This window comes from Astyanax mexicanus, chromosome 20 (assembly GCF_023375975.1).
Source record: "Astyanax mexicanus isolate ESR-SI-001 chromosome 20, AstMex3_surface, whole genome shotgun sequence".
NCBI classification, from domain to species: domain Eukaryota; kingdom Metazoa; phylum Chordata; class Actinopteri; order Characiformes; family Acestrorhamphidae; genus Astyanax; species Astyanax mexicanus.
In genome coordinates this window covers 16,238,260-16,264,397 of record NC_064427.1, presented here as the reverse complement: position 1 = coordinate 16,264,397, position 26,138 = coordinate 16,238,260, and the positions used below count along the sequence as shown (strand labels likewise).

The following is a 26,138-nucleotide window of genomic DNA, read 5'->3' as shown; positions in this document are numbered from 1 at the left end:
TGACAAAAAAAAAAAAGATGCAGAGCTTTCAGACCTCAAATAATGCAAAGAAAACAAGTTCATATTCATAAAGAGATGTTAAGAGTTCAGAAATGATTCCAGTAATTGGAATATTTGGAATAACCTTGGTTTTTAAACACACTTTTTTTCATGCATCTTGGCATCATTTTCTCCTCCACCAGTCTTACACACTGCTTTTGGATAACTTTATGCTGCTTTACTCCTGGTGCAAAAATTCAAGCAGAAGTTAGCTTGGTTTGATGGCTTGTGATCATCCATCTTCCTCTTAATTATATTCTAGAGGTTTTCAATTTGGTAAAATAAAAATAAAAAACTCGTAATTTTTAAGTGGCCTCTTATTTTTATATGTAGCTTAATATAAACTTCTCAAGAGTTCTTGAGTTTTATCTCCTCCATCTTCCTTTTTTTCTTTTTCTTTTTTTTTCTTTTTATTAGTTTTTAGGGTTTTTTTGTTTGTTTGTTTTAAATTCCCTTTTTCTTTTCCATGGCCTAAATTTTTTAAAGTTTTAAATATAAGCTTAATATAAACTTCTCAAGTGTTCTGAAGTTTTATCCTGTCCACTTTCTTTTTTCTATTTCTTTATTTTGCTGCTTCACTCCTGGTGCAAAAATTCAAGCAGAAGTTAGTTTGGTTTGATGGCTTGTGATCATCCATCTTCCTCTTAATTATATTCTAGAGGTTTTCAATTTGGTAAAAAAAAAAAAAAACTCGTATTTTTTAAGTGGCCTCTTATTTTTATATGTATATGTATATGTATATATGTGTGTAAATGAGAGAGAGTGATGTATAGAGCCTTATGAGCCCGGCGCATGCGCAGTCTCCGCAGGTCTTGCTGTTGGTGTTTACGGCAGGCAGTTCTGCTGCTAATGCTGGGCGATGTTGTGTCAAATCTCTGTGGAATTAAAATAAAACAGCCTCTCCCGCGGAAACAGGTAAGGTATTTTAATTGTTTAATAACGTGTCTTTTATTCTGGGTTGGTTTGCTCAGCGCTTTGACTCGTTATTGTTTATTAGGAGCTGTTTTTGAGCGGCTGTGTGTGTGAGGGTGTTGTGTTAGCTGGGAAGCTAACTAGTTAGCTTAGCTCGCCTGCTAGCGTTTGCAGCCATGCAGAGATCCAGGGCTCATTTCTGCAGATTTTAATATCTAATTTAATTCAATAATTTAATAATTATGCGTATTTAAGTTGGGCAGTTGCAGTGTTGATGTTTAATTAAGCTGTCAGTGTGCGTGTTGTGTGCATTTATGAGCTAACTAGCTAGTTAACTAGCATTGCTGGAATAGCTAGACTTTAGCTTTAGCTTCTAGGATAGGCCACTTTATAACTTACTCATATTATCATGTGTTTGTTTTGTCTTTTTCCAGCTGATTTTTACTCAAAAACAAGCAAATAATAGCCCTGGTTACTTTTAAATGTCATTAAATGTGCGTCATCTGTCGTTAAGTAGTAGGTTTTTACCCTAATAGCAAAACACATTGAATAAAAAGGTCATTTAATGATGTTGCTGATTTAAAATTATTAAAACACTTTAAACAAAATTACTTTTTTATATGCATCAGTTATTATCAAAATACTGACATTAAATCAACATTTATTTAAAATCTTTAAATGGCTGGAGCTCAGAATGCTCAATTCATCACAATGTCTTTATGTCATATGAGGGTATGTGAGTAAACATTTTAACATTCAACACAACAATTTCATAACTTTTGCACATTGTTTTATTTATCATTTCACTGATTTTTTGCCACCAGTTATGTTCTAATACATATTTTGACATTTTTTCCCTCTTTGTATTAAGTGAGGTATTTTGTCTGTAGTTGAATGTATTGTTTAAGTAAATGTATAATAATTTATAGTTTATACATATCTATCTATCTATCTATCTATCTATCTATCTATCTATCTATCTATCTATCCAACATTGCTCTTTCATATGCATTAGTTATTATCAAAATACTGACACTAAATCAATGTTTATTCAAAAGCTTTAAATAGCTAGGTCTCTTTAATCTTACATTGTATGCGTATATATTTGTTTAATGGTGTGAATATGACTAAATGTTTTATGATTGAAATTTTGATGTAACACAAATAACCCAACAATTTTATAACTTCATAATTTCATGATGTCAATATTTTTTTCATCATTTTATCTAATGCCTATTTTAACATATTTGCCCTCTTAGTGTTAAGTGAGGTTTTTATATATTGTTGAATATATATAGTTATTTTTAGTTATTGCAATTTAAAGTTTATACATACTGCACTGCATATAGATACACGTATCTATAGTTGACTGTACTCTATCTATCTATCTATCTATCTATCTATCTATCTATCTATCTATCTATCTATCTATCTATCTATCTATCTGTCTATCCATCTATCCATCTATCTATATGTCACTTTACATCTTTATCTATCTATAATGCATATAAAACTCTTATGTTAATTCAATCTAAAATCGATCTGCAGGAATAAATCAGTTTTGACGTCAGAGATCACTGTTGTTTCAGTTCATGTTTTTGTTATCTGGGTAATTTAGTAAGTTATAGCTCACATAAAAGCCCCTGTCTGGTAGAACCTCTCCTCAGTGGATTCATAATGAGCTCATAACATCACATCATCACAAAACCCCTAAGAATGCAGGTTTACAACAAGGTCTGAGATCAAAACACACCAGAGCTCAGTTTCGTTTCTCACAGTCTCAGTGAATACAGCATGGGCATGGCCGTGCAGCGCTGACCGCACCTCACAGCACCATAAATGGCTGTGGTTTGTGAGCCTGGGCTGCATTCTGTGAACTGTTTAATAGAGTTTGATTGGATCATACTTCACAGCTGCAGTATACGGTATCAGCCCCGAGCAGCAGAGGCAGGCTAAGAGGTGTTTAACCCGTGTGCTCTCCACCCAGCTGTCTTTAGAGGGGCTTATGGAGGGTTTCACATGTGTAGATGCTCCCTGTAGATAAGGGATTTAACAATACACACACTTTCAGCTTCAGTATGTTTTTGATAGGGCTGCACAATATATCGTTTCAGCATTGTCATTGCGGTGTACAAAGGCATGATAATCACATTACAGGACATGCATTGTCATCATTTTTGCTTGATACAAAGTAAAATTTGCACTGTTCATATTTGAAGGGATGCACAGTGATATTGGAATTATATCAGTATTGATTTCAAACCAATATGCGTTGACATATTTATTGTATGTCAGAACAGGACCAAGCGATGCCTGCCAACACTGTCGATTATTTAAATTTGGGGATAGAAGAAACTTGGTCTGTGTCTCCAAAAGTGCTCAAACACAACAGATTACATATTTATTCATTAATTAATTTACTAGGGGTGGGCGATATGGCTCTAAAATAATATCACGATATTTCAGGGTACTTTTGCGATGACGATATACTTGGCAATATAGGAAAACTTCATGAATATAGTATAATAGTATAACAGTATAATCATAATGTGGCAAAATAAAAAATATAGAGTAGAATAATATAATGCAGCAAATAATATTGCAGAATATTTAGTGCATGCATATAAACTGCAAAATAAAACAATTATACAATAAATACAGTACAAAGCTTCACAGTAAATATTGGACTACTTTTAAGACAGAACATCCCTATTGTCACAATATGGATTTTTAATATCATGTTATTTCTGTCTCACGATATATTGTATACAATATAATATTGTCCACCCCTATAATTTACACATTTAAAAAACATGTGGGCATTTTAATGACTTTTAAGTCTCATGTTTAGCTGTTTTTCTGTTGTTTTTAGAGATAATCGTTGACTAATCGACTAATCACAAAAATGATCATCAGATTAGTTGACTACCAAAATAATCATTAGTTGCAGCCCTAATTGTCATGAAAATTTGCCTTGAAGGCATGGAAAATTCATGAAAAAAATCATGGAAATGTAGTGGTTAAAAACACATATAAACCAAGCTAGAAGTGAGGTAGACCCTTTCTTTATTGTTTTATTGATGTTTAAGTATAATTTGGTCTATAATGCAGCGACTATACTTCTTTACTACATTGTCTTTCACGCTCTGACTCATTCTCAAGAACGGCCTTATGTACACTAGCAGTGATCTGACTGTTATGAAGGCTAATATCTCACTTTATTGTTGGTCCAAAACAAAGTAGGCCTGTTTGACTGCCTGCGTGACCCGTTTTTAACACAATAGTATTGCACAGTTGGTGAATATTGTTTTTGTCAGGCTGGCAGGTATAATAACTTAATGGGCTTTTGCTCTGAAGGCGTTCACGCCCACACTTCAGCAGATCACGTGCCTGCACTTGATGGTCTTGTGAAGACTTGTGGCAAACGCTGTGTAATCAACCACAGGTATGGTTGTGTATGAGGTTGATGGTTTAGGGTGTGTTGCTTAAGATTGACTGTTGTTGTTATCAGTATGCCCACTAATGGTAATTTCTGGTCCAGTTTACGGTCTACTCTCCAGTAATTAATGGATGTGTAATTTATCATCTCCATATGTTGTGTTGTATGTGTTACATCAGCATTGCATATATTGTGGCTGTCATGCAAAACTCTTTTTGTTAGTTGCTGTATTAATATAGACCATTGTATTAAAGTTTATAATAAAAATGCTTAAAAAATACTTTTTTAGATGGAACTCCATTAAAATGTAATAAGTGTTTGTGGTATTAAAATTTTGGGCAGGAGTGAATACAGAATCACACTTAAATGTGGACCATATTGTGGTTCAGTGTGGTTCCATTAGTGCTGGGCGATTATGGCCTAAAAATGATCTTACATTTTTTTCACAAAACATCAGATTTTCAGTGATAAACGATCTTTCCCCCCTACTAAAAATCAAACTAAACATGAAAAAGAAATTGTTCAAAACTAGGTTTACCTGCAAAAAAATTGTTTGGTGTTAAGGCAATTTGAGTTGAGTCAACTTATTAAGTGAATTGATGATTCAAAATTTTTTTAAAGCCCATGCATTCATATCTCGCGCTGACCTCGTATCTACACAGCCACGGAGAAACTCACAAACTGACAGACGCTGGATTAAACTTCAGATTGCGGGTTTGTGACTAAAAATGGAGAAAAAACGCACTAAATGAGTCACAGAATAAACTTTGAAGGAGAGATTATTACTATTATCCACAATTAATCCTGGATCCTCACCAGAGAGCAATGACTGCAGTTTATTTCTAGATAAATATAAGCTTTATCCCACCAGGTGTTTGTGTAAAAAGTGCTGGGACAGTGCTGGAAATGTTTTCTGTATGAGCACAGTCCTTGTTTAGCACACATTAGTCAGCGGGAGGCACTAGTATTCAGGGGTAAGATAAATAAACACATCTGAAATGAGTAGCGTTGTCAGATATTTTAGATAAAAATGATAAAATGTTTGTATGTAAAATCGTGATTACTTCATTTTAAAAAATCGCATTAAAACTGTCATTCGAATTTGCATATGAACTTTAATGTGATGTAACCATGGCTAGCAGCAGCAGGGGTTAGTGCTAGTAAATGCCACCCGACAGCACTACACTGATAAACCTTGAGTGTTCTTGTAACCTAGGGTGCTATCACTTTTTTTAACACGGTAAACACGCAAACGACAGTCTGATATACTCATCTCTAAACGGTAAAAGAGCTAGCGCTTCAGTTAGCCTCTAATGCTAATACTGCTGCTCCAGCCTTAGTGCTGGAGAAACTTCACTAAAAACGTACTCTTATAACTCTGTATTTCACTGGAGTGGCTTTACTGCTCCTTAATACCTAATTGGTAGAATTCATACAAAAGGAGCACCGGATTATAAACAGCACTGAACATTTTTGGGAGTTTCAAGTGCACCTTATAGTCCGAAAAATACGGTATTTACTTTCTAGCTCCACCCAGATTGCTCTGACCATAAAAGTGTGGAGAGTGACCTCCCATAGTTTGTTGTGCAGCGTTTTGGTGAGCTCGGATTTTAATCTGTGTGAAAACAAACCAAACCAGAGCAGTCTGGAGCAGTCTCTTATTTTCTTACTTTTAATCCTCTTTTAAAATGTGGTTGAGTAATTAATACAGATATTATTAAACAAGATATTATAAACAAGTAGGAGGCGATAAAGTCTCAAATGCCTATTTCGTACAGTCTCCAGAGATCCTGAAGAGCTTTGTCCCTGATTGTGGCTGAGAACCGCTGTGTGGGAGCAGGCATCACGCAGTGCTTCAGCACAGGCCTCGCTGTGGCTCAGTGCTGACAAAGGAATGTTATGCTGGTAGACAATAATAAGCTTTGCTGTGAAGTTCAACACTGTGCTGTTATCAAGGACACTCTGAAATACCAGCACTGATCAGTAGAAGAAGTTTCACCAGAGATGTTTAGATAAAGATATTAGGTCTAGATACATAAGCTCAATTTAACCATCTTTATTTTTTTATAGCGATTTTAGTGTGTTATTGGCCAGGAAATACACTGGCATGTATTGCACACTGCCAAATTGCACTGCAAAATCTAGTATCATGTCCTATAGAAGCTAAAGAAGGCTGCATTGATCTGGGGTAAGTGTGTGGGGTCTCCTGCATTGAATGTGGATGTAGTGGACAGTTCTAGCCAGATGCCATTGGTCACCATCCTTACCATCTACTGTGCTGTGATGTGGTAATGCTTTCTATATTTTTTTCCTGTTTGGTACACACTTTTAGGCCTTACTCCAACTCCCATAATTCACGTCACCTTGCCATGAGCATTATGGCCAGTGTTCAGTCTCACTCACAGGATAGCACCTCATAGCTTACAAATTACACACACGTGATTAAACGCAGAATTATAATATAATTACGCATTATATATTATTATATCATGCTTTTAATAGGTATAGTATTTTTCACACTATAAAGTCCACTTAAAAAAATGTCAGTGCGCCTTATAATCCGGTGCTCCTTATAGTTCTCCAGCACTGTGCCTGGTGTAGTATTAGCATTAGCCGCTAACCGTGCTAAGCACTAGCTCTTTCACCATTCAGAAGTAAGTATATCGGCATGTACAGTATTTTTCGGACTATAAGGCGCACCGTATTATAAGACGCACTATCAAAGAACGCCTATTTTCTGCTATTTTTCCATACATAGGGCGCATCGCATTATAAGGCGCGTTAAGTGACACTAGAAAGGGTGCCTATATCAAAGTGAACAGGGGTGGCGCCATGTTTCCCTTCCCCCACCGGGGGTGGTCGCTTGCCGGTGGAGCGTCTCAGTATATATAAATCTAGCTCTTTCAAAGTCAAACGAGTGCTGGATATTAATCTACACAGATTCCTCTCCTGAAAACTGTTTATTTGGGTGAGTAACGTGCTTCAGTTTATTTACAGTAAGCTTAGATTTCCAGATGTCCACTAAGGCTTGCTGCACCAGCGTTAGCATAGCTATCCGCTAGCACGCTAGCTAGTCACCTAAACTAGTAAAGTTAACCCAAACTTAAACGACAGCGTTACACTGAGTAATCCTGCGTGTTCTGGTAAGACAGTGAGATATTAGCTAGCGATTCGTCCCCCGTAGCTTGTTTTAACACTGTAAACAAGCAGATTACAGGCTGATAAAACTCACCTCTGAGAGAGTTAGCGCTTAGCATCTAGCTAATGCTAGCCAGGCAAAGCAGCACAGACTTACAGGCCGATAACTCACCTCTGAACGGTGAACGCTTAGCGATTAGCATCTAACTCTAATAATACTGCTCCAGCAGTATTAAAAGTGCTAAATTTAGAAAATACTGATCTCTGAACAGTGAAAAAGCTAGCTAGCTAAGCGGTTAGCATCTAGCTAATGCTATTGCTGCTCTGCACGGAGTGTGTGTTTACTGCTCCTTACACCTGACGGGTAAAATTTAGATAATACTGATCTCTGAACAGTGAATAAGCTAGCTAATGCTATTTGCTGCTCCAGCCTCGGAGCTGCACGGCTCTGGACTCTGTATAGCACTGAAACTCTGTATAACGCTGCACGGAGTGTGTGTTTACTGCTCCTTACAACCTGACGAGTAAAATTTAGATAATACTGATCTCAGTGAATAAGCTAGCTAGCTTAGCGGTTAGCATCTAGCTAATGCTATTGCTGCTCAGCCTCGGAGCTGCACGGCTCTGGACTCTGTATAGCACTGAAACTCTCTATAACGCTGCACGGAGTGTGTGTTTACTGCTCCTTACAACCTGACGAGTAAAATCCATACAAAAGGCGCACCGTATTATAAGACGCACTGTCAATTTTTGTGAAAATTAAAAGTTTTTAAGTGCGCCTTATAGTCCGAAAAATACGGTAGTCTGCTTGTTCACAGTGTTAAAACAAGCTACGTTGAACAAACCGGTAGCCAATATCACCCTGGTTTACCGCAACCGGGTTCCTCAGTGTTGGATGGGATGTACTAACCGCTAATGCTAATGCTAATGCTGCAGCACCCAGCCTTAGTGGAAATATTGAAATCTCAGCCTACTGTAAATAAATGGAAGCGCTTTACTCACCCAAATAAACAGTTTTCAGGAGAGAAATCTTGTGTAGATTAACATCCAGCACTCGTTTGACTTTAAAAGAAAGTCTTATGTTCAAAAATAGATGATAGATGAAAATAGATGTTCATTGATGGTGCGCCTTATAATCTGGTGCACCTTATAGTGTGACAAATATGGTATTTGGTGTTTTTATAGCCATTTTATTTTATAGCTGTGTTATTGACCAGCAAATACACTGGCATGCCAAATGGCATGGAACAAACACTGGTTTCATGTAAAAGTTGAAGAACGCTGTGATAATCAGTGGGATAAGTGTGTTGGGTCTCCTACATTAAATATGGATTTAATAATTTCAACAAGAGTCTCATGTTCGTCCACATGGACGTTTCTACAAACTATTAGACTATCATATTAGGCCTGTTGTAATAAAAGCCGTGCAGGTTGTGTAGAAATGTGAATCTGGCCGATAGGGTTTGGATATTGGGAGTTGAGAGAGTTGAATGCTTTATTCTGTATGCTGTCGTGTGATTAGACAGGAAGAGAAGGCCCGGGGGGGCAGCATGAGCCCAGCGGGACACAGACAGATGTTTTAGATCTATTAACAGACTGATTATTCTCTGTGGATTCAGACTGACCAGTACACTGCCCTTCAGTTTTATTCCTATATCTGTATATTACACAGTTACTTGTAGAGGACAGTCATTTCCTGTGTTCAGAGACACATAGTGTCACTTTCAGTAGTTGCGAAATATTGTACATGATTTATTTTTCTGTATCATGTCTGTTTTAGGCACAAAGTTACTGAATTATTTTGCAAATTAGGGGTGGGTGATGTGGCCCTAAAATAATGTCTCAGGGCTAATTCTAGAGCATTTTTGCTGTAACGATATTCTTTGAGATTTGACAAGTACTCTGTGTATCTAGCTCTTCGTCTATTAAAAAATGAATATCTATATTAAAAATTATGTTTATTAGATATCTATTTAAATCTATATTAATTGGGGCTGTTGGCATTAAAGCGCTAAGACTCGTGATTAATTTGAACCCAACTTCTGCTGTAATCTAATAGCGTAATAGAGTAGATAGATAGATAGATAGATAGATAGATAGATAGATAGATAGATAGATAGATAGATAGATAGATAGATAGATAGATAGATAGATAGATAGATAGATAGATAGATAGATAGATACTTTATTTATCCCGAAGGAAATTTAGTAACAATATCCCTATATTGTGTCAGAAGTTTTGGCAGTATTATTGCATACAATACAATGTGGCACACCCCTATTGCAAATTACAGTTAGTCACTGTTTAAAAAAAAAAAAAAAAAAAAAAAAACTTGTATTTCCGTTTTTTAGTAGTTTTTTTCTTTTTGATATGAAGTCATGTTTGGTCTGGTCTGTAATACAGTATCAATACACAGCTCTGAAAAATAATTAAGATACCACTTCAGTTTCTGAATCAGTTTCTCTGATTTTGCTATTTATAGGTTTATGTTTGAGTAAAATTAACGTTTTTGTTTTATTCTATACACTACAGACAACATTTCTCCCAAATTCCAAATAAAATATTGCCATTTAGAGCATTTATTTGCAGAAAATGAGAAATGGCTGAAATAACAAAAAAGATTCAGAGCTTCCAGACCTCAAATAATGCAAAGAAAACAAGTTCATATTCATAAAGTTTTAAGAGTTGACAAATATAAACAAATATTTGGAGGATTAAGCCTGTGTTTTAATCACAGTTTTTATGCATCTTGGCATCATGTTCTCCTCCACCAGTCTTACACACTGCTTTTGGAAAACTTTATGCCTTAACTCCTTGTGCAAGTATTCAAGCAGTTCAGTTTGGTGGTTTGATGGCTTGTGATCATCCATCTTTCTCTTGATTATATTTCAGAGGTTTTCAATTTGGTAAAATCAAAGAAACTCAACTTTTTAAGTGCTCTCTTATTTTTTTTTCAGAGATTTATATTGTGTAAACTAAGATTTTAAATGTTTATAGCATCTTTAACTGACATTCATGTACAGATATCTATTGTGGTCATTCTTAAATTAATGTTGGAATTGCATCATGTAGACCAAAATGAAGAAATATATCACTATGAAAGGACAATTTCCATACTGTATATTGTGTGATGAGTCGAAAATGTAATTATTTTAACACATCTAGCTGGAGTACCGTGTGGAGTAGGTGTAAGGCCGGTGATTGGGCAGCCTCCTCCTCCTCAGAGATGTTTCTGACCTGTGATTAAAGTGTGATAGGAGGTAATTGGCAGGAGGAACTTCTTAAATAAGCTTCTCCTGTCGACAGTGAGACTGAGACCAGAGCCCGGGTTATATAACCCTCAGAGTTTACAGTTCATAATGTCACACACACACTGCTGCACATATATACCACACCGAAAGAGAGAGAGAGAATGAGAGAGAGAGCTGCTTATTATTATATACACACACCGACCCTGCTCTCCTACAGCCCTACGCACACTGTTTATCTGTCCAACCATCTCTCTCTCTCTCTCTCTCTCTTTCTTTCTCTGTCCCTTTCTCTTTTTCAGTCATATCTGTTCATCTCCTGCTCTGCTTCTTATGTACTCTGTTCCCTGTGTGTGTGTTTGTGTATTTTATGTGTATTTTTGTCTGTGTGTGTGTCTGTGTGTGTCTGTGTCTGTGTCTGTGTGTGTCTGTGTCTGTGTGTCTGTGTCTGTGTGTGTCTGTGTCTGTGTGTGTCTGTGTCTGTGTGTGTCTGTGTCTGTGTCTGTGTGTGTGTCTGTGTGTGTCTGTGTGTGTGTGTGTCTCTGTGTGTGTGTGTGTCTGTGTGTGTGTGTGTCTGTGTGTGTGTGTGTCTGTGTGTGTGTGTGTGTCTGTGTGTGTGTGTCTGTGTGTGTTTGTGTGTTGCTGGGGCTCAGCTGACTTACCGTACTCTCTCCCTCACAGCAACATCATCACAGGGGAAGCTGCTGCACTGAGGGAAATATATTTATAAACCAGCACCGAGAGAACCAGGCTAGTTATCTAGACTTGGGATCTCCATGTATCTCTAGCTCTTTGTCTTTAAAACAAAATAATATGTATATTACAAATACTGATATCTATTTATTTATATATTTTAACATCTATTTATATAAATATCAATGTATTTGTATGTCAGACTTACTTTTGAAGGTGTAGGAAACACTGCTTATAGCTCTCTGGCTTTATCTGTATCTGTTCACATCACCAGGCTGAAGTAACTGAAATCAGATTTTTTGCTCAATGTGGCTCAGATCAATTTTTTTTTCAAATCAGATTTGAGTCACTTTCACATGTGGTCCTAAATTGGATATGTATCTGATCCGCCTACATGGGACATGAATGTGAACGGTCAAATATGAATTCATGCTTTGTCTTTTTGCTTTTACAAATTAGCACTAGCATTAGCATTAGCGCTACTTGCTTCTCTATGGTACCCACACTGCCTCTCTTGGTGCAGCTGTGGAGCTATAGCTGCAAAAAAAAACAGCAAAAGCAAACCGCCTGTCCTTTTTTCACCTCCTGGACCTAGCATGAACTTCAGAGCAGCTGTTTACTCTCCACTCCAGCAAAAGATGCTCCACATATGAGCTGCTAACTCATCCTTTCCCTTTATAAAGCTACGAGTCTCTCGTCTCTCTAATATGAGAGTTTTTGATGTTGGTGAAGAAGGAGGCGTTTCTACAGGTATCAATGTGCAGCATGTGAGACGTTTCAGAAACAGATTCGGTCACATTACACACAGATACAGATCACTTACATTTACAGTGAATGTGAACCGACAAGATAGACAAATCTGATCTGAGCAATGTGTCTTGTAATGTGAAGGTAGCATAAATTCTTTTTTTTTTTTTAGCTTTTACTACATTTGTTTTCCTTTTCCTTTTGTACCATTTCTGATTATTTACTGGAACTGAAGAGCTTAAATGACAAAAATAAAGGGAAAAAATGGGGGTGTTCTAAAACATTTTAGTGTAGTATAAGTAGTGTAGGAGTGTATATAATATATATGTCTGCCTTGTTGTCTCTTTGTGTTTCTGTTTAGCTGTTAATCTGTTCATATCTATCAGATTGATGTTTTATTTGTTTGTCTATCTGTCGATTTATACTTTTCTCTATTATGTCATCATATTTAATTTAATTTAATTTAATATTTGGTCATTTTTGTTTTTTATCTAGATACATTTTTTCTATCAATTTGTTGCTCTATAAAAATATTAATCTGTCTAGCCAGACTTGTCAGTTTTTATATTGTCATCGGTCACAAAAATACGTTATCATGGACTGATCAGTATATTTGATGCCAGTCCCTTTGGCTGATTGGCACTGCTGTGCCAGGTAGCGTCTCAGAGCTGAGAAATGCTGTTGCTCACATCCTGCTTGTGAATGGGCACATGTGAGGTTGGCATGGAGATGCCCGACTGAATGGCATTCTGTTTGGAGATACAGGGCTTTTGCTCTGTCTCTCTCTCTCTCTCTCTCTCTCTCTCTCTCTCTCTCCTCTCTCTCTTTTCTCTTGTAAGCTAGCTCGCTCGCCCACTCTCCATCCCGCCTTCTTCCTCTCTGTGGCTTTTCATCCAGTGAAACATCAGCTTGTGTCTGGTTATCCCGCCTCTTCGGTCCGTTTAGCCGCGGCGTCTCGAGGCGAGGCAGAGAAAAGAGGAAAGAGTCTGACAAGGAAGCCATTATAAAACTGTGGAGGCTGGAAAACAGAGTGTCAGTGTGAGCAAGCATGAAACAGCAGCGTGTGTTTGTGTGTGTGTGTGTGTGTGTGTGTGTGTGTGTTAATGCTGCTGTATTAGTAATCAAATGCACTTCAGTTTCTAAATCTGTTTCTCTGATTTTGCTATTTATATGTTCATATTTGATTAAAACAAACATTGTTGTTTTATTCTATTAACTACAGACAACATTTCTCCCTAATTCCACAAAAAAAAAAAAAAAATTGTCATTTAGAGCATTTATTTGGAGAAAATGAGAAATGGCTGAAATAACAAAAAGGATGCAGAGCTCTAACACCTCAAATAATGCAAAGAAAAAACTAAAACAAGTTCATATTGATATGTTTACAAGTTTTAAGAGCTCAGAAATAATCAATATTTGGTGCAATAACCCTGGTTTTTAATCACATTTTTTTCATGCATCTTGGCATCATGTTCTCCTCCTTTATGCCTTTAATCCTGGTGCAAAAATTCAAGGTTTTCAATTTGGTAAAATCAAAGAAACTCATTATTTTTAAGTGCTCTTATTTATTTCTAGAGCTGTGTATATATATCTTCTGATGAATATTGTTGCTGTCCGATGAAAAACATGTAATTTTGCAGGAGAGAAATAAAACCTTCTTAACTTTCAATGGAAGTCAATGTAAAAAAAAAAGTTTATTTCAGGTAATTTTGGAGAATTTCTTTTGGTCCACTCATAATAAAATTTTAAACCAGTGTGATGCACAGTTCATATGTTCAAATTATGTATTAAACAAAAAATCGACAAAAATGCAGATTTGTTTTTAATTGGACTATGACAATATGCTTGTATACACATTTATAAACAACCCAGTATAAATTTTAGAAACTAAATTCAAACTAATAGTATGCAAACAATAAAATTATTTTTATTGAAATCTTTTATTTCACATTTATGTAGCTAGCTGGACCTTACATAGACTGGTCACAGCAATAACTTAATTGACAGGACAAATAAAACATAAGATTTATAAAAAATAATTAAAATAAATAAAAATTTGCTTAAATCAAGGGATTTTAAAGTAGTGCGGCCAGTGTTGGCCAATTGAAGCAGTGCATTCACAGTCACCATAAATACATCAGCAAGTATGCATATGATTTATAAAATCATAAAAAATAATAACAAATATAAATCAATAAAAATTAACGACCAATACCTATATAATATATATGTATTTTATGTATGTATTGTTTTTTTTTTGTTGTTTTGTTTTTAGTGTATTAAAAAGTAAGAGTTGCAATATTGATAACTTGAGTATCGGCTGGTACAAACAATGATTAGAAAAAATAAGTGCAATTTAAAATGAGCTTTTGTATCCCATTTTTAATCGCAGTATCTCTTGAAATAGATAGAAATTGGGTGGTATTTTGACTCCGGTATCATGATGCCGGTATACTATAGTCCGGGCTTTTGTGATTCCTGTAGCGAATGAAATGAATGAAAGGCTGGTGCTGTTGATCAGCACTCTGGGGACCAGCACAGAGCCTGTGTCCATTAGTACACAGAACAATACCCAGACTCAGGAAAACAGCACTTAAACAACCGAATCCAAGCCCTATTCACCAGCACCAGCCTGCCCTTCACTTCCTCTCTCTCTCAGCCCTCACTCTGAACCCTCTGACCCACAGCGCTCTGTTTACAGCGGCACAGCAGGGAGCACTCTGCTACATAAGCAGAAACACATAAACACACTATAGAAATGTAGCATAAATACATAGTAAGGATATACAGTGAAGTTGAGGTGTTGTATGCTCCCATATAAGTTGAATTTTTGGACAGAATAACTGATACCTAGTGCTAATCACAATTTTACATACAGACATTTTATCTTTTTAATCTAAAACATCCGAAAACACTCCTCATTTCTAAAGTGTTTATCCGTCTTACCTTGATTACTGGTGCCTCTCATAGACTGACCCGCACATATTTTCCAAACATTCCGCTGAGGACTGAACTTGTGCTGAAAACAGCTCCAGCACTGTTCCAGCACTTTCCACATAAACACCCGGTGAAAATAAAGCATATATTTATCTAGATATAGTTGCTAAAAACTTCAGCATTATCGCTCTCTGTTAAGGATCCGTTATTAATTGTGGAAAACTATACTAATCGCGCCTTTAAAGTTTCTTCTGTGACTCGATTAGTGCGTATTTCTCAATTTTCAGTCACAAACCCGCATTCTAAAGTATAATCCAGTGCCCATCAGTATCATACACAGTACTATAGCCATTTTTATATATATATATATTTTGGATTATTATCATTTTTTGTAATTCGCTTTGGGTAATAGAATCCGCTAAATGTAATGTAATGCAATGCAATGCAAAACAATGTAAAGTAATGCAATGGAATGCTATGCTATGAAATGCAGTGCAGTGCAATGTAATGCAATGCAATTATCTGACACTTGTTTAGGTGACACTTGTGTAAAAGTGTGGTGGTTTGACTCCTTGTTTGACTCCTGTTGTGAACGTGATGCTTTTTTCTTCTCTTTCTTCTGCTTGGCCATTGTTTAAAGGGAAAGGCTGCCAAATATAGCGTGCGCTTTGTTTGACCCTCTGCCAGCGTTCTCTTCCTCCTGCTACGGCCTGGCACCTTCCTGCTCTACTGGTTTCATTGGCTCTCTCTCTCTTTTTTTTATCTCCTCTGTCTTTCTTTCTCCCTCTTTCCTCCTGCCCTTCCCTGACTCTGATAAAGAGCTTTGTTGACACTGTAAGTGTGCTGTAAGACTGGAGCGGCAGACTGTGCTTAAAGGGCAAGCACTCTTTAATAAACTTAATATAAACTTAATATAAACTTTATGCTGACGTTTTACTGTTTTGTTTAATTCAGGTGATTTGTTTTGTCACTAGGCCGTCCGAGTGCCACCCGCATGGCGTGGAGCTTTTTGGTTTACATATTGCCATGGAGGCGCTGCGTGTTTTGCATCTCGCTTATCGTAACTTCTCCCTTTCCCATGATCATGCGACCTCACAGCTGAACAACTACTAACATTTGTACCACTCTGTGTCTACTAAACCTCCACTATTTCCTCTGTTTTAACAATATAGGAATTTATTAATAACAGTCTAATGATAATAGTGTTTATGCTGAATAACTGCTGACACATGGAGACATATTATCTGAATCCTGAGTCAGCATATTCATAAAAACTGGAATTTCTGTGATCTGGGTGAAATCTGCTTTAGCAATATTAACTAAGATGTTGTAACACTAGTTATAGTGAGAAATAAAAACAAACAAAACTAACATAAGAAATAAATTAAAATAAAACAAAATGTCATATGTATGTATTATATAGCCAACTTCTATTGGTATTTAATTAAATATGTATCTATTTATTTCTATTTATTTTATTTCTGCATAAAGCTCTGAATAGTTTTTTTAAAGAGACTACTTCAAAATTATTATGATTTCTCTAATGTTTTATTCTACAAACTACTGACAATATTTCTCTCAAATTCCAAATAGAAGTATTGTCATTTAGACCTTTCAGACTTTTCTGAGATTTTCTGAAAAAAAAAAAAAGATGCAGAGCTTTAAGACCTCTAATAATGCAAAGATATGAAACAAGTTCATATTCGTTTAGAAACAACATCATTGCTAATGTTTTTTTTTTTTTTAACTCAGGAAGAGTTCAGAAATCAATATTTGGTGAAATAATCCAGAGTTTTTTTTTTTTTAACAACGCTTTCATGCATTTTGGCATGCTCTCCTCCACCAGTCTTACACACTGCTTTTGGGTGACCTTATGCCACTTGTGGCCTATGACCATCTGTCTTGATTACAAGAAGAATCCAGTCAGAGTAAATGCAAATACTATCCAGATGCAAAACACACGTTCTTAATGCCCTACTGTGTAAAAAGGCACTATTTGATTATGTTATCTGCTTGTTATGTTCTGTGGAGTAGATAAATTCTTGATAAGTTTGAGCGTCATTGTTTATTTATAGCTGCTCGGTTTGTGCAAAATGCTTCATTTAAAATCAGCTCATTTTTATGCCAAAAGCTGTCATATTCATGCTTTTCGATGCTTTTGAAGTTTTTTTTTGTAGGCTGGAAACTACAGGGCTGCTGTAAAAGTGATTTATTAATTTATATATAGAGAGAAATAATCTGGTTTATTGCATGACTTCTTTATACCTGGACTTTTCTTATTTCATATTGCTGATTATTATAGAGACCCAAGTAGTTTTATAATTAAAAACTGTGATGTTTAGACTGCATACTTCATTATCCATTGCTGGAAAGAGTGGATCAGGTACTGCAGTAGTGCTGATGGAGTTTTTAAACACTGTGTTTAATCTCTCACTGTCCTCCACAAGCTCTATTACACTCTATTACACTAATACACTTTACTACACACTCCTACATACTTTAATGGAGTGGCTTTACTGCTCCTTAATACCTGACTGATAGAATTCATACATAAGGAGCACCTGATTATAAGGAGCTCTGATGATATTTGAAAAAAAAAAATAAAGGATTTTCATGCACTTTATAGTGCGAAAAATATGGTATTTGAGTATGCAGAGAAACAGATACAGAACCACAGTCTGTAATTTTTATAGAACTACATATATGCATCATATATGCTCAGTGCAGCTGATAAAATGGATAATAGGTGTAGAAACAATAAGTTTGTTGCATGTGTTAAGTCTGATCCGTTTGTTCAAATTGCATTTGTGTAGATTTATGCTTATTTGTAGCTTGTTTCATCTTTACACCAGATTGAAATGCTTTCTCATGCGTTCCCTTTCTTTTCCCTCATGGCTTTTCTTTTTGTTTATCATTTTTTGCAGGTGATTTAGCTCATTAAACCCCATTCATGAGTGCGTCGGGCTCCGTTTAGCAGTCATGGATGACATGGCCTCCGTGGGGAAAATTAGTGCCTCCTCCGATTCGGTTTCCACCCTGAACAGCGAGGACTTTGTCCTGGTGTCCCGCCTCGGGGACGACACCCCCTCCACTAATAACGGCAGTGACGATGAAAAGACAGGCCTGAAGGTAAGACTGTTGGCTGAGCAGGTCGACAGCTGTCGCTTATACCCTGAGACCCAAAAGACAGCCTTATGTTCTTTTGAGTCCCTAAATGAATAGAAATTGATTCCTATGGTTCATTGTTTACAGTAATTAGAACCTCTTTATTAACCTAATGAAGGCCTTGTTTGATTGATCTGCTCAGGCTCCGCCCACAGATGGGCTGGGCAGTTCTTATTAGTTTATACATTGATTATTTCCAGTATGAATTTAGCAGTAGTTTTAGTTTAGTTTCAGTTAGGACAGTAAATACGATCAGGGTTATACGGTCATGAAAAACCTGGAAAAGTCATTCCAGGTCTGGATAAGTTTTGGAAAAATAAAAATACCCAAAAGGTTTTGAAAAGTCATGGAAATTTGGTCTATAAATCTATTTTGAGCTAACAAAAGACATCAGCTCCGAGTTAATTCAGTAATTTAAGCCTGCACAATGAAACTCTCAGGATCTGACGCTCCTTTTATTATAAAAAAAATAGTGTTATTCATTTTAGGCCTACTGTAATTAATTTTAATTATGGTTTTATTGTCCATATCTGCACTAATATTCTAAAAATTGATGGTCATGAAAGTTTGCCTTGAAGGCATGAAAAAAACATGGACATTTAATGGTTAAAAAGTGTATAAACCCTGTACATTATATTTGTAGGTTTAATAGCAGGGTTAATTTTTATTTTAACATGTGATTTTGATTTAGTTTTTAATATTCTTTTAACTTCTTAAAACTTAGTTTTAGTCATTTTCGTTAAATTAACTTATTTATGCCAGGTTCACACTAAACGACTGGCTGTTCTTCTAGTTCCTCTATATTTAAGAGAAATCTTAAGGAAAAATCAGGAAAAGATTGTGTATTTAGTACAATCCAAGGTTATTTCCACAGTTTGTTTTGTAATAGATAAAATGTGCTGTAAACTTTACTGATATGGGTGTGCACTCCATAAACTAGATTTTGTTTAAATGTAAAAAAAATAATAATAAAAAAGTGAAATAAGTAAAAAAAAAAAAAAAAAGTAATAATAATAATAATTTATACCGAACATAGACCGAAAATTTTAAGTAATATTGCAACATTTTCACTATCATTTTCTTTTCATTTCTGTGCATTTCTGAAAATATTGTCACTTATTGTCACTTTTTCCAGTATTGAACTGCCATTGTATGAGGTTTAGTTGATGTAGACTTTGATAAACCTTATAAGACCCAGACTTTGTATTGGTGTCCATTTGTAGTAATTTAGTAGGGATTAGGGATTAGCAGGACCTAACAAGTATACTAGCTAAAATGTGTATTTGTACAGGAAGTCGCTTTTGCCAAACAAAAAAAAAATGCCCTCTTATGTGGAAGGTAGTTTAATTTACCGGTAATGTTTAAAATATTTCTTGCCATGTGGAATTAAAAGGACCCAACCAGTCCAACATTTATTTATTTATTTATTTTGTATTTTGTAAAATAATTTTTACCATATTTCTGTTTGGACTGGCTGTAAACATTTCACTGGTATTCCCGCATGTTGTTTTCAATCATTTGAGTGTAATGGTGTCATGTGACCACTAGATGGTATGGATGGTTTTTCCATATGAGGGAAATTTTTTTTTTTTAAATAAAAAATAAGTATCATGGTGCAGAAAAGCAGAAATGTAATGTCCTCATATGAGGACGCAGGTTCTTAAGTGTCAACAAAATATTACACCCCTGAATAGAGACTTTTTTTTTTCTCAAGCTTTTCTCGTTGTTTCATCTTATACCAACCTGCAGATTATTATTGCACTTTTCTATGATTTTATTATCTGTGCAATCCGTCATCATAATCATCATCCAGAACTCTTCAATTCCTTCAGCCCTCGTTTTAAGCTGTAAAGTCATTAAAAATCATAAATTTATTTGATTTGTGCATTAGAGGTGTGCCGTATCGCATCGTATCGTAAGCAATAATACCGCCAACATTTTTGCATATGGTGAACAATATTATACCCTGAACTATGGTGCTATATCACCCACCCCTAATTATCACATCAGGGTACTAGTTTTTATTTTTATTTTTTTTTTATAGCAAAAAAGAAAAATTTCACACTGTTCTTATTTTCCATTAGGCCTAAATATCTACTAGAGACTATAAAGAGGTTATATCTGTCCAGTATTATTTATTTTACTTAATCCTGGATATATGGATGTAATTGGAGTGCATTTATTATTAGTATAATGACATTCTGGATCATTGATTTAAACATTATTGTATTTTTTATATCTTAGTTAGGGGTGTGCCATATCACATTGTATGCAGTAATAAGATTTAATTTTTATTTTGTTGCAGTAGTGTATTCTTGATTTTTTTTTTTAATGTTTAGAGAATTTATATCACAAAAATACCATGAAATATTGTGATATTTTATATGTGCAGTGTGGTTTCTTTCACGTACACATTTCATGTTTCTTTGCTTACACCTTGAGGTGACGACGAGTCGAATGTTCTTTGAGGCTATTTTCTAGGAGAATTCACTGTTCTGTTGCTTTTTTGTCGTTTGTTATTCATGTCTTTTATTCAGGACCTTCTCCGAAATCCCTCTTTCATGTGCTTTTCATCTCGGCTCATTTTTGAGCACGTTTCTTTGGGTTTTGGACACAGACAGCAGCACCATGTTGGTGGGGGACACACTGTACTGTCCGGTCCTGTTCTTTTTTCCTCATTTTTCTTTTTCTTTTTTGTTCTGCTCATCTAATCCATCTATGTGAATTCCTGTGGCTCTTATTCTTTCTTTGAGGATAGATATATTGCGTAGCATCCTGTTGGCTCAGTAGCTCCTTTGGTGAAATATTTTCCATTTCCAACCACTGGAGGGAGCTGGAGGAACACCCATTCATTATCCATTACCTTCTTACAGTCTTATCTTACGTTCTTTTTCATTGTTCAAACTTTTCAAAGCAAGAACCTTCTCAGATCTGGAGCTTAGAGACCTTGTCCTTAGAAAACCTCAGTACCTGTACTTCTTCTACTACTTCCTGTACTTTATTCTGTACTTTATTCTGTACCTTTACCTTGACAGAGACGTTGGACATTGAACACGTACAAAGATCGTACGATCTGATCTGAAATGCTAAATGTGTTCCTGTTTCTCTTTGTTTTTCATGATAATTTCATGCTTCTCCATGTTCTCCTCCATGTACCTTCCTCAAGAAGAGGCTTTCTAAACCTCTTGTTTGTTACACAGGTGATTTCTGAGGAAGGGGTCAGCTTTAAGGTCAGTCTCTCTCTCTATCTATCTCTTTTTCTATCTCTTTCTTTATCTCTACAGATCTGGAAAAAAAATAAAATGAAGAGATTGCTTTAGTTTCTGAATTAGTTTATCTGATTTTGCTATTTATAGGTAAAAGTTTGAGTAAAACAAACATTGTTGTTTTATTCTATAAACTATGGAAAACATTTCTCCCAAATTCCAAATAAAAGTAGTGTCATTTAGAAAAGTTAATTTTGAGAAATGTCTAAAATAACAACAAACAAAAAAAGATGCAGAGCTGATTTCAGACCTCAAATAATGCAAAGAAGAAGAACAAGTTCATATTCATAAAGTTTTAATAGTTCAGAAATCAACATTTGGTGGATTTAAATCTGTTTTTTAATCACATTTTTTTTTCATGCATCTTGGCATCATGTTCTTCTCCACCAGTCTTACACACTGCTTTTAGATAACTTTATGCCTTTACTCCTGCTGCTGCTGCTGCAAAAAAAAAATCAAGAAGTTCAGCTTGGCTTGATGGTTTGAGTGGTCTCTTTTTTTTCCAGAGCTGTATATCTATCACTCTTTCTCTCCAGGTCTTGGGTTCTTTCTCTCTATTTCTCGTTTTCGTCTCACTCTAGCTCCCATGCTTGCTTGTTCACTTCTCCTCCACTCTGTGATTCTGTAAAAGTTGCAATTGTGCTCCGTGTTTGATTGGCTGTTGATCTCCCTTGTCCCACCCCAGTCATTGTGATTGATTGGTATATATTGGCCAGTAATGTGTGAGCTAGCCTTAGCTTTAGCATTGCTTTAGCTTGATCTTTTTGTACCTTATGTGTTTGTGCCTACAAGCTGTCACATGTTCCTCAGTATTTACCTTTTGCTGTGTTTTGCCAGTATTTTAGCATTTTAGCATACTCACAGTCCAGATAGTGCCCCTAGCAGTCCTTGCTAGCTTCCGTGTTAGCGTGCCATGCTAGCTTTCTCCAGCTAGTGCAGGACAGGTATTTTTGGATGTTTTTTTTTCTTTTGTTAGGAAGGTTTGTATTGTACTGTTCACCTAAAGGGACATGGTTTATTATTATTATTATTATTATTATTATTATTATTATTATTATTTATTGTTTTATTAAATGGTAAAGTAAAGGTAGGGCATACCAGATTGTCAGGTGACTGCCACATTAGGGGTGGGAATCATAGAGCATCTCATAATAGTATATTATTACAATATGTTGCCCTTGATAGTGATTGCTACCAAGATACTGTGATTCTTTAATACTCAATATATCACAAGACAAGTATATGTGATACCTCACCGCATCTGTTTTACTGATAAAATAAGATAAAATACTCACAATATTTAGCCTCCAATATTCTTCGCCTCAGGTTTTTAACACTCTTTATTTGATTATAGCGCTACCTAGTGAAATAATTAAGCAGTAAGATGGCGCTCTCTCCCCATCACGCCAGATGACGATGAGTGGATAAATTGGAACCTAGCCGCTGTGCTTTCCTCCAAACACGCTGTAATGCTGCTCAGGCAATGATTCATCAGCAGCAGCTCGAAAAAAGGGGTGACTGACTTCATACGTGTCGCAGGAGGCGTGTGCTCGTCCGCATCCACCAAGAGTCGCAGGCGCCACCGGTGATGGGGACACACAAAGGGGTGGGACAATTGGATAACCAAATTGGGAAAAAATGGGGGGAAAAAATCAGAAATAAAATTATATTATATTATATAAAAATAAAAGGATGACCAACAAAAAAGGTGGTCATTATGTTTTACATTTTAATGGTAAAGTTATCAAATCTGTGCTCATTTCTCAGTTAAATAGTTTAAATGCATTTATCTAATTTGCAGTAATAATATTAAACATCATATCGTCATATTGTCATATGTCCGTGTGTTGGTGTGTGTGTTCAGATTGTGGGGAACGGCAGTGAACAGCAGTTGCAGAGGGAGCTGGAGGATGTGCTTATGGACCCGTCGGTGGCCGAGGTGAATCCTGATCCGCACCATGTCTGCGGCGGAGAGAAGAGTTACCCCACCACTGCTGCTCCACCACAGCCCGGCTCAGCACCACCCAAACTGGAGATGGTGCTGCCGGTTCAGGGAGCGCAGGAGGGTGAGTAAGAGACCAGAAACTTCCAGCTGTAGACTATATTTAATCCCAGGACTAGGGGTGTGCCGTATCTGTTCCATATCATTACGCAGTGATATGTTCAAAAACCTTTTGAATATCGTTATCACAAAAATACCCTAAAATAGGGGTGTGCCATATAGGGGTGGGCGATATGGCTCTAAAGTGATATCACAATATTTCATGGTATTTTTGCAATAACGATACTCATGGTGATATGGCAAAATACTGATTTTTTTTCATGATTTTTTTTAGGATTAGACTGCTGCACAATACTAATATTGCACTCCATATATCTCCATATATCCAGTACTGCAGTAAAATTAATGACATTCTAGTAGATATATTATGGGAAATAAGAACAGTGTGAAAATTTATTTTGTTAAAAACAGCAAAAATGTTGTACCCTGATATAATAGTTAGGGGTGGGTAATATGGCACCATATTTTAGGGTTTAATATCGTACACGATAATATCGCCAACATTTTTGAACATCGTGACTCCTATATGACCGCTAGTGCCATATTATATCGTATGCAATAATATCACCTACATTTTATTATACCCTATAATATGGTGCCATATTATCACCCACCCCTTATTATCACATCAGGGTACTACTTATTTTTACTGTTTTAATCAAAAGATAAATTCACACTGTTCTCATTTCCCGTTATATATCTACTAGAGACAGATTATATCTGTGCAGTATCATTTATTTTATTTTAATCCTGGATATATGAAGATATTTGGAGTGCATTATTATTATTATCATGACTTATAATTCTGGATCATTGACTTATTTTACAATCTGGTCAAAATCTTAACTAGGGTTGTCAATATCATTTTGTATGCAATAATATCGCCAAATGTATTTGTTTTATTAGTGTATTCTTGAATTTTATTTTTTTTAATTGTTCAATGTTTTGTCATAATTATATAAAAACACAAAATGATAATATTTTAGGGCCATATCGCCCAACCCTACATTTGATGCATTGATATGGTGGCATGGGAAACGATACTGGTTCTAATACTGTGTCCTTTTTTATATAGGTTTTTTTAGTGAGGAAAAAATAATAAATCAGGAAGGTAGAGAAACAGGACAAATCCGATGAGGGAAAGAGCCTGAACTATATCCAGTATAAAAGCATGGGAATAATAGTCAAAAAATAAATGTACAAAACTAAATAAAAACAGCCAACACAGAGTGTTTTTTAGCTTTTTAAACACCCTTTAGCCCCTCCCTCCCTCCTGATACCATGTTCTGACCCAGGTGTGTGTGTTTTCTGCAGATGAGGAGTGTGTGTCGAGCCCGGGAACCCCTGTTCCAGATGAGGACAGCGTGGTGTTCAGTAAGCTGACGTATCTGGGCTGTGCGTCGGTGAACGCCCCCCGCAGTGAGGTGGAGGCTCTCCGTATGATGAGCATCCTGCGCAGCCAGTGCCAAATGCCTCTCGATGTCACGCTCTCCGTACCTGGAGTCTCCGAGGGAACCGTCAGGTACAGCGGGGGGTGGATGTATTAGGGGTGAAACTATTCCTTGAGTCATTTTGAGTACCTTGATTACAAAAAATGATGCAAGATTCTATGCCTTGAGGAATTGTTTATTTAATTGGGAAGCTCAAAGCATGGTATTTAGCACAGACTACTTTTAACGTGGCACAACATGCTTACAAAAAAACACACTTCTCAGCTTAATAACTCCTGCCTGTTTCTGAAAACTGCGGCTTTCTGGTGAGGATCCATGATTAATCCATTGTCAAAAACACTCAGTTGTAACACTGTGTGAAGGACGGACGAGGAGAGCGGACGCACATGCAAGTACTATTTATTAAAGAACAGAAAACAAAGAACAAACCAAACAGAAACTCAGAGAAATGAAACAAAATAACAGACGGAATAAACACAGCCGTGACAGACGTATAAACGCACAAGAACCAACAAACTAACACTAACGGCAGAGATGCTTAAATACACACACAAGGCGGCAAAGAGAACAGGTAACACCTGGAGACTAAATAATGAGGGGCGGAGCTACAAATGGACACAGGTGAGTGGAAAAACACCAGGGAAGAAACACAGAGAAGCCGGGTCACGTGAGAATAACATAGACATGAGAATAGACAGAAAACAGGCAAAAGATGTGACGTCAGTAATAAGCTCTCCGTCAAAGTTTCTATCATAGTAATATCTGTGACTCGTTTACTACTTTAATACTATTTCCCATTTTTCTAGCATAAACACGTATTCTAAAGTATAATCCAGTGTCTGAGGAGAGCTCTGTGTCATCTCTGAGTTTCCCCTTAGCTGTGTATACATGAGAACAGAGTTATATGTTTAGAATCATTGATAAGATAAGATTAGATAAGATAAGATAATTCTTTATTAATCCCACATAATCCTGTACCTGGCCTATAGACCTGTTCGCAATTTGGTGTTTGGGGAATTTCTCACTTGAACTGAGTTAGT

General features: G+C 36.1%; 1 protein-coding gene across 3 annotated transcripts in view; it reads left to right on the top strand.

The window, feature by feature from the left end:
- Nucleotides 1-850: 850 nt before the first annotated feature.
- The window catches only part of LOC103040039 (rab GTPase-activating protein 1), a 177,277-nt gene continuing 151,989 nt past the window's right edge, over nucleotides 851-26,138 (top strand). Inside the window, exons 1-5 of one of the 3 annotated variants that reach the window (XM_022680951.2) lie at nucleotides 851-954; nucleotides 18,079-18,283; nucleotides 21,520-21,549; nucleotides 23,450-23,651; nucleotides 24,962-25,169. In XM_022680951.2, the coding sequence (XP_022536672.2) occupies nucleotides 18,134-18,283; nucleotides 21,520-21,549; nucleotides 23,450-23,651; nucleotides 24,962-25,169 (590 nt within the window). In that variant the 5' untranslated portion in view covers nucleotides 851-954; nucleotides 18,079-18,133. The remainder of the gene's footprint in view (nucleotides 955-18,078; nucleotides 18,284-21,519; nucleotides 21,550-23,449; nucleotides 23,652-24,961; nucleotides 25,170-26,138) is intronic. The other 2 variants (XM_022680953.2, XM_022680952.2) reach the window with 2 other exon arrangements.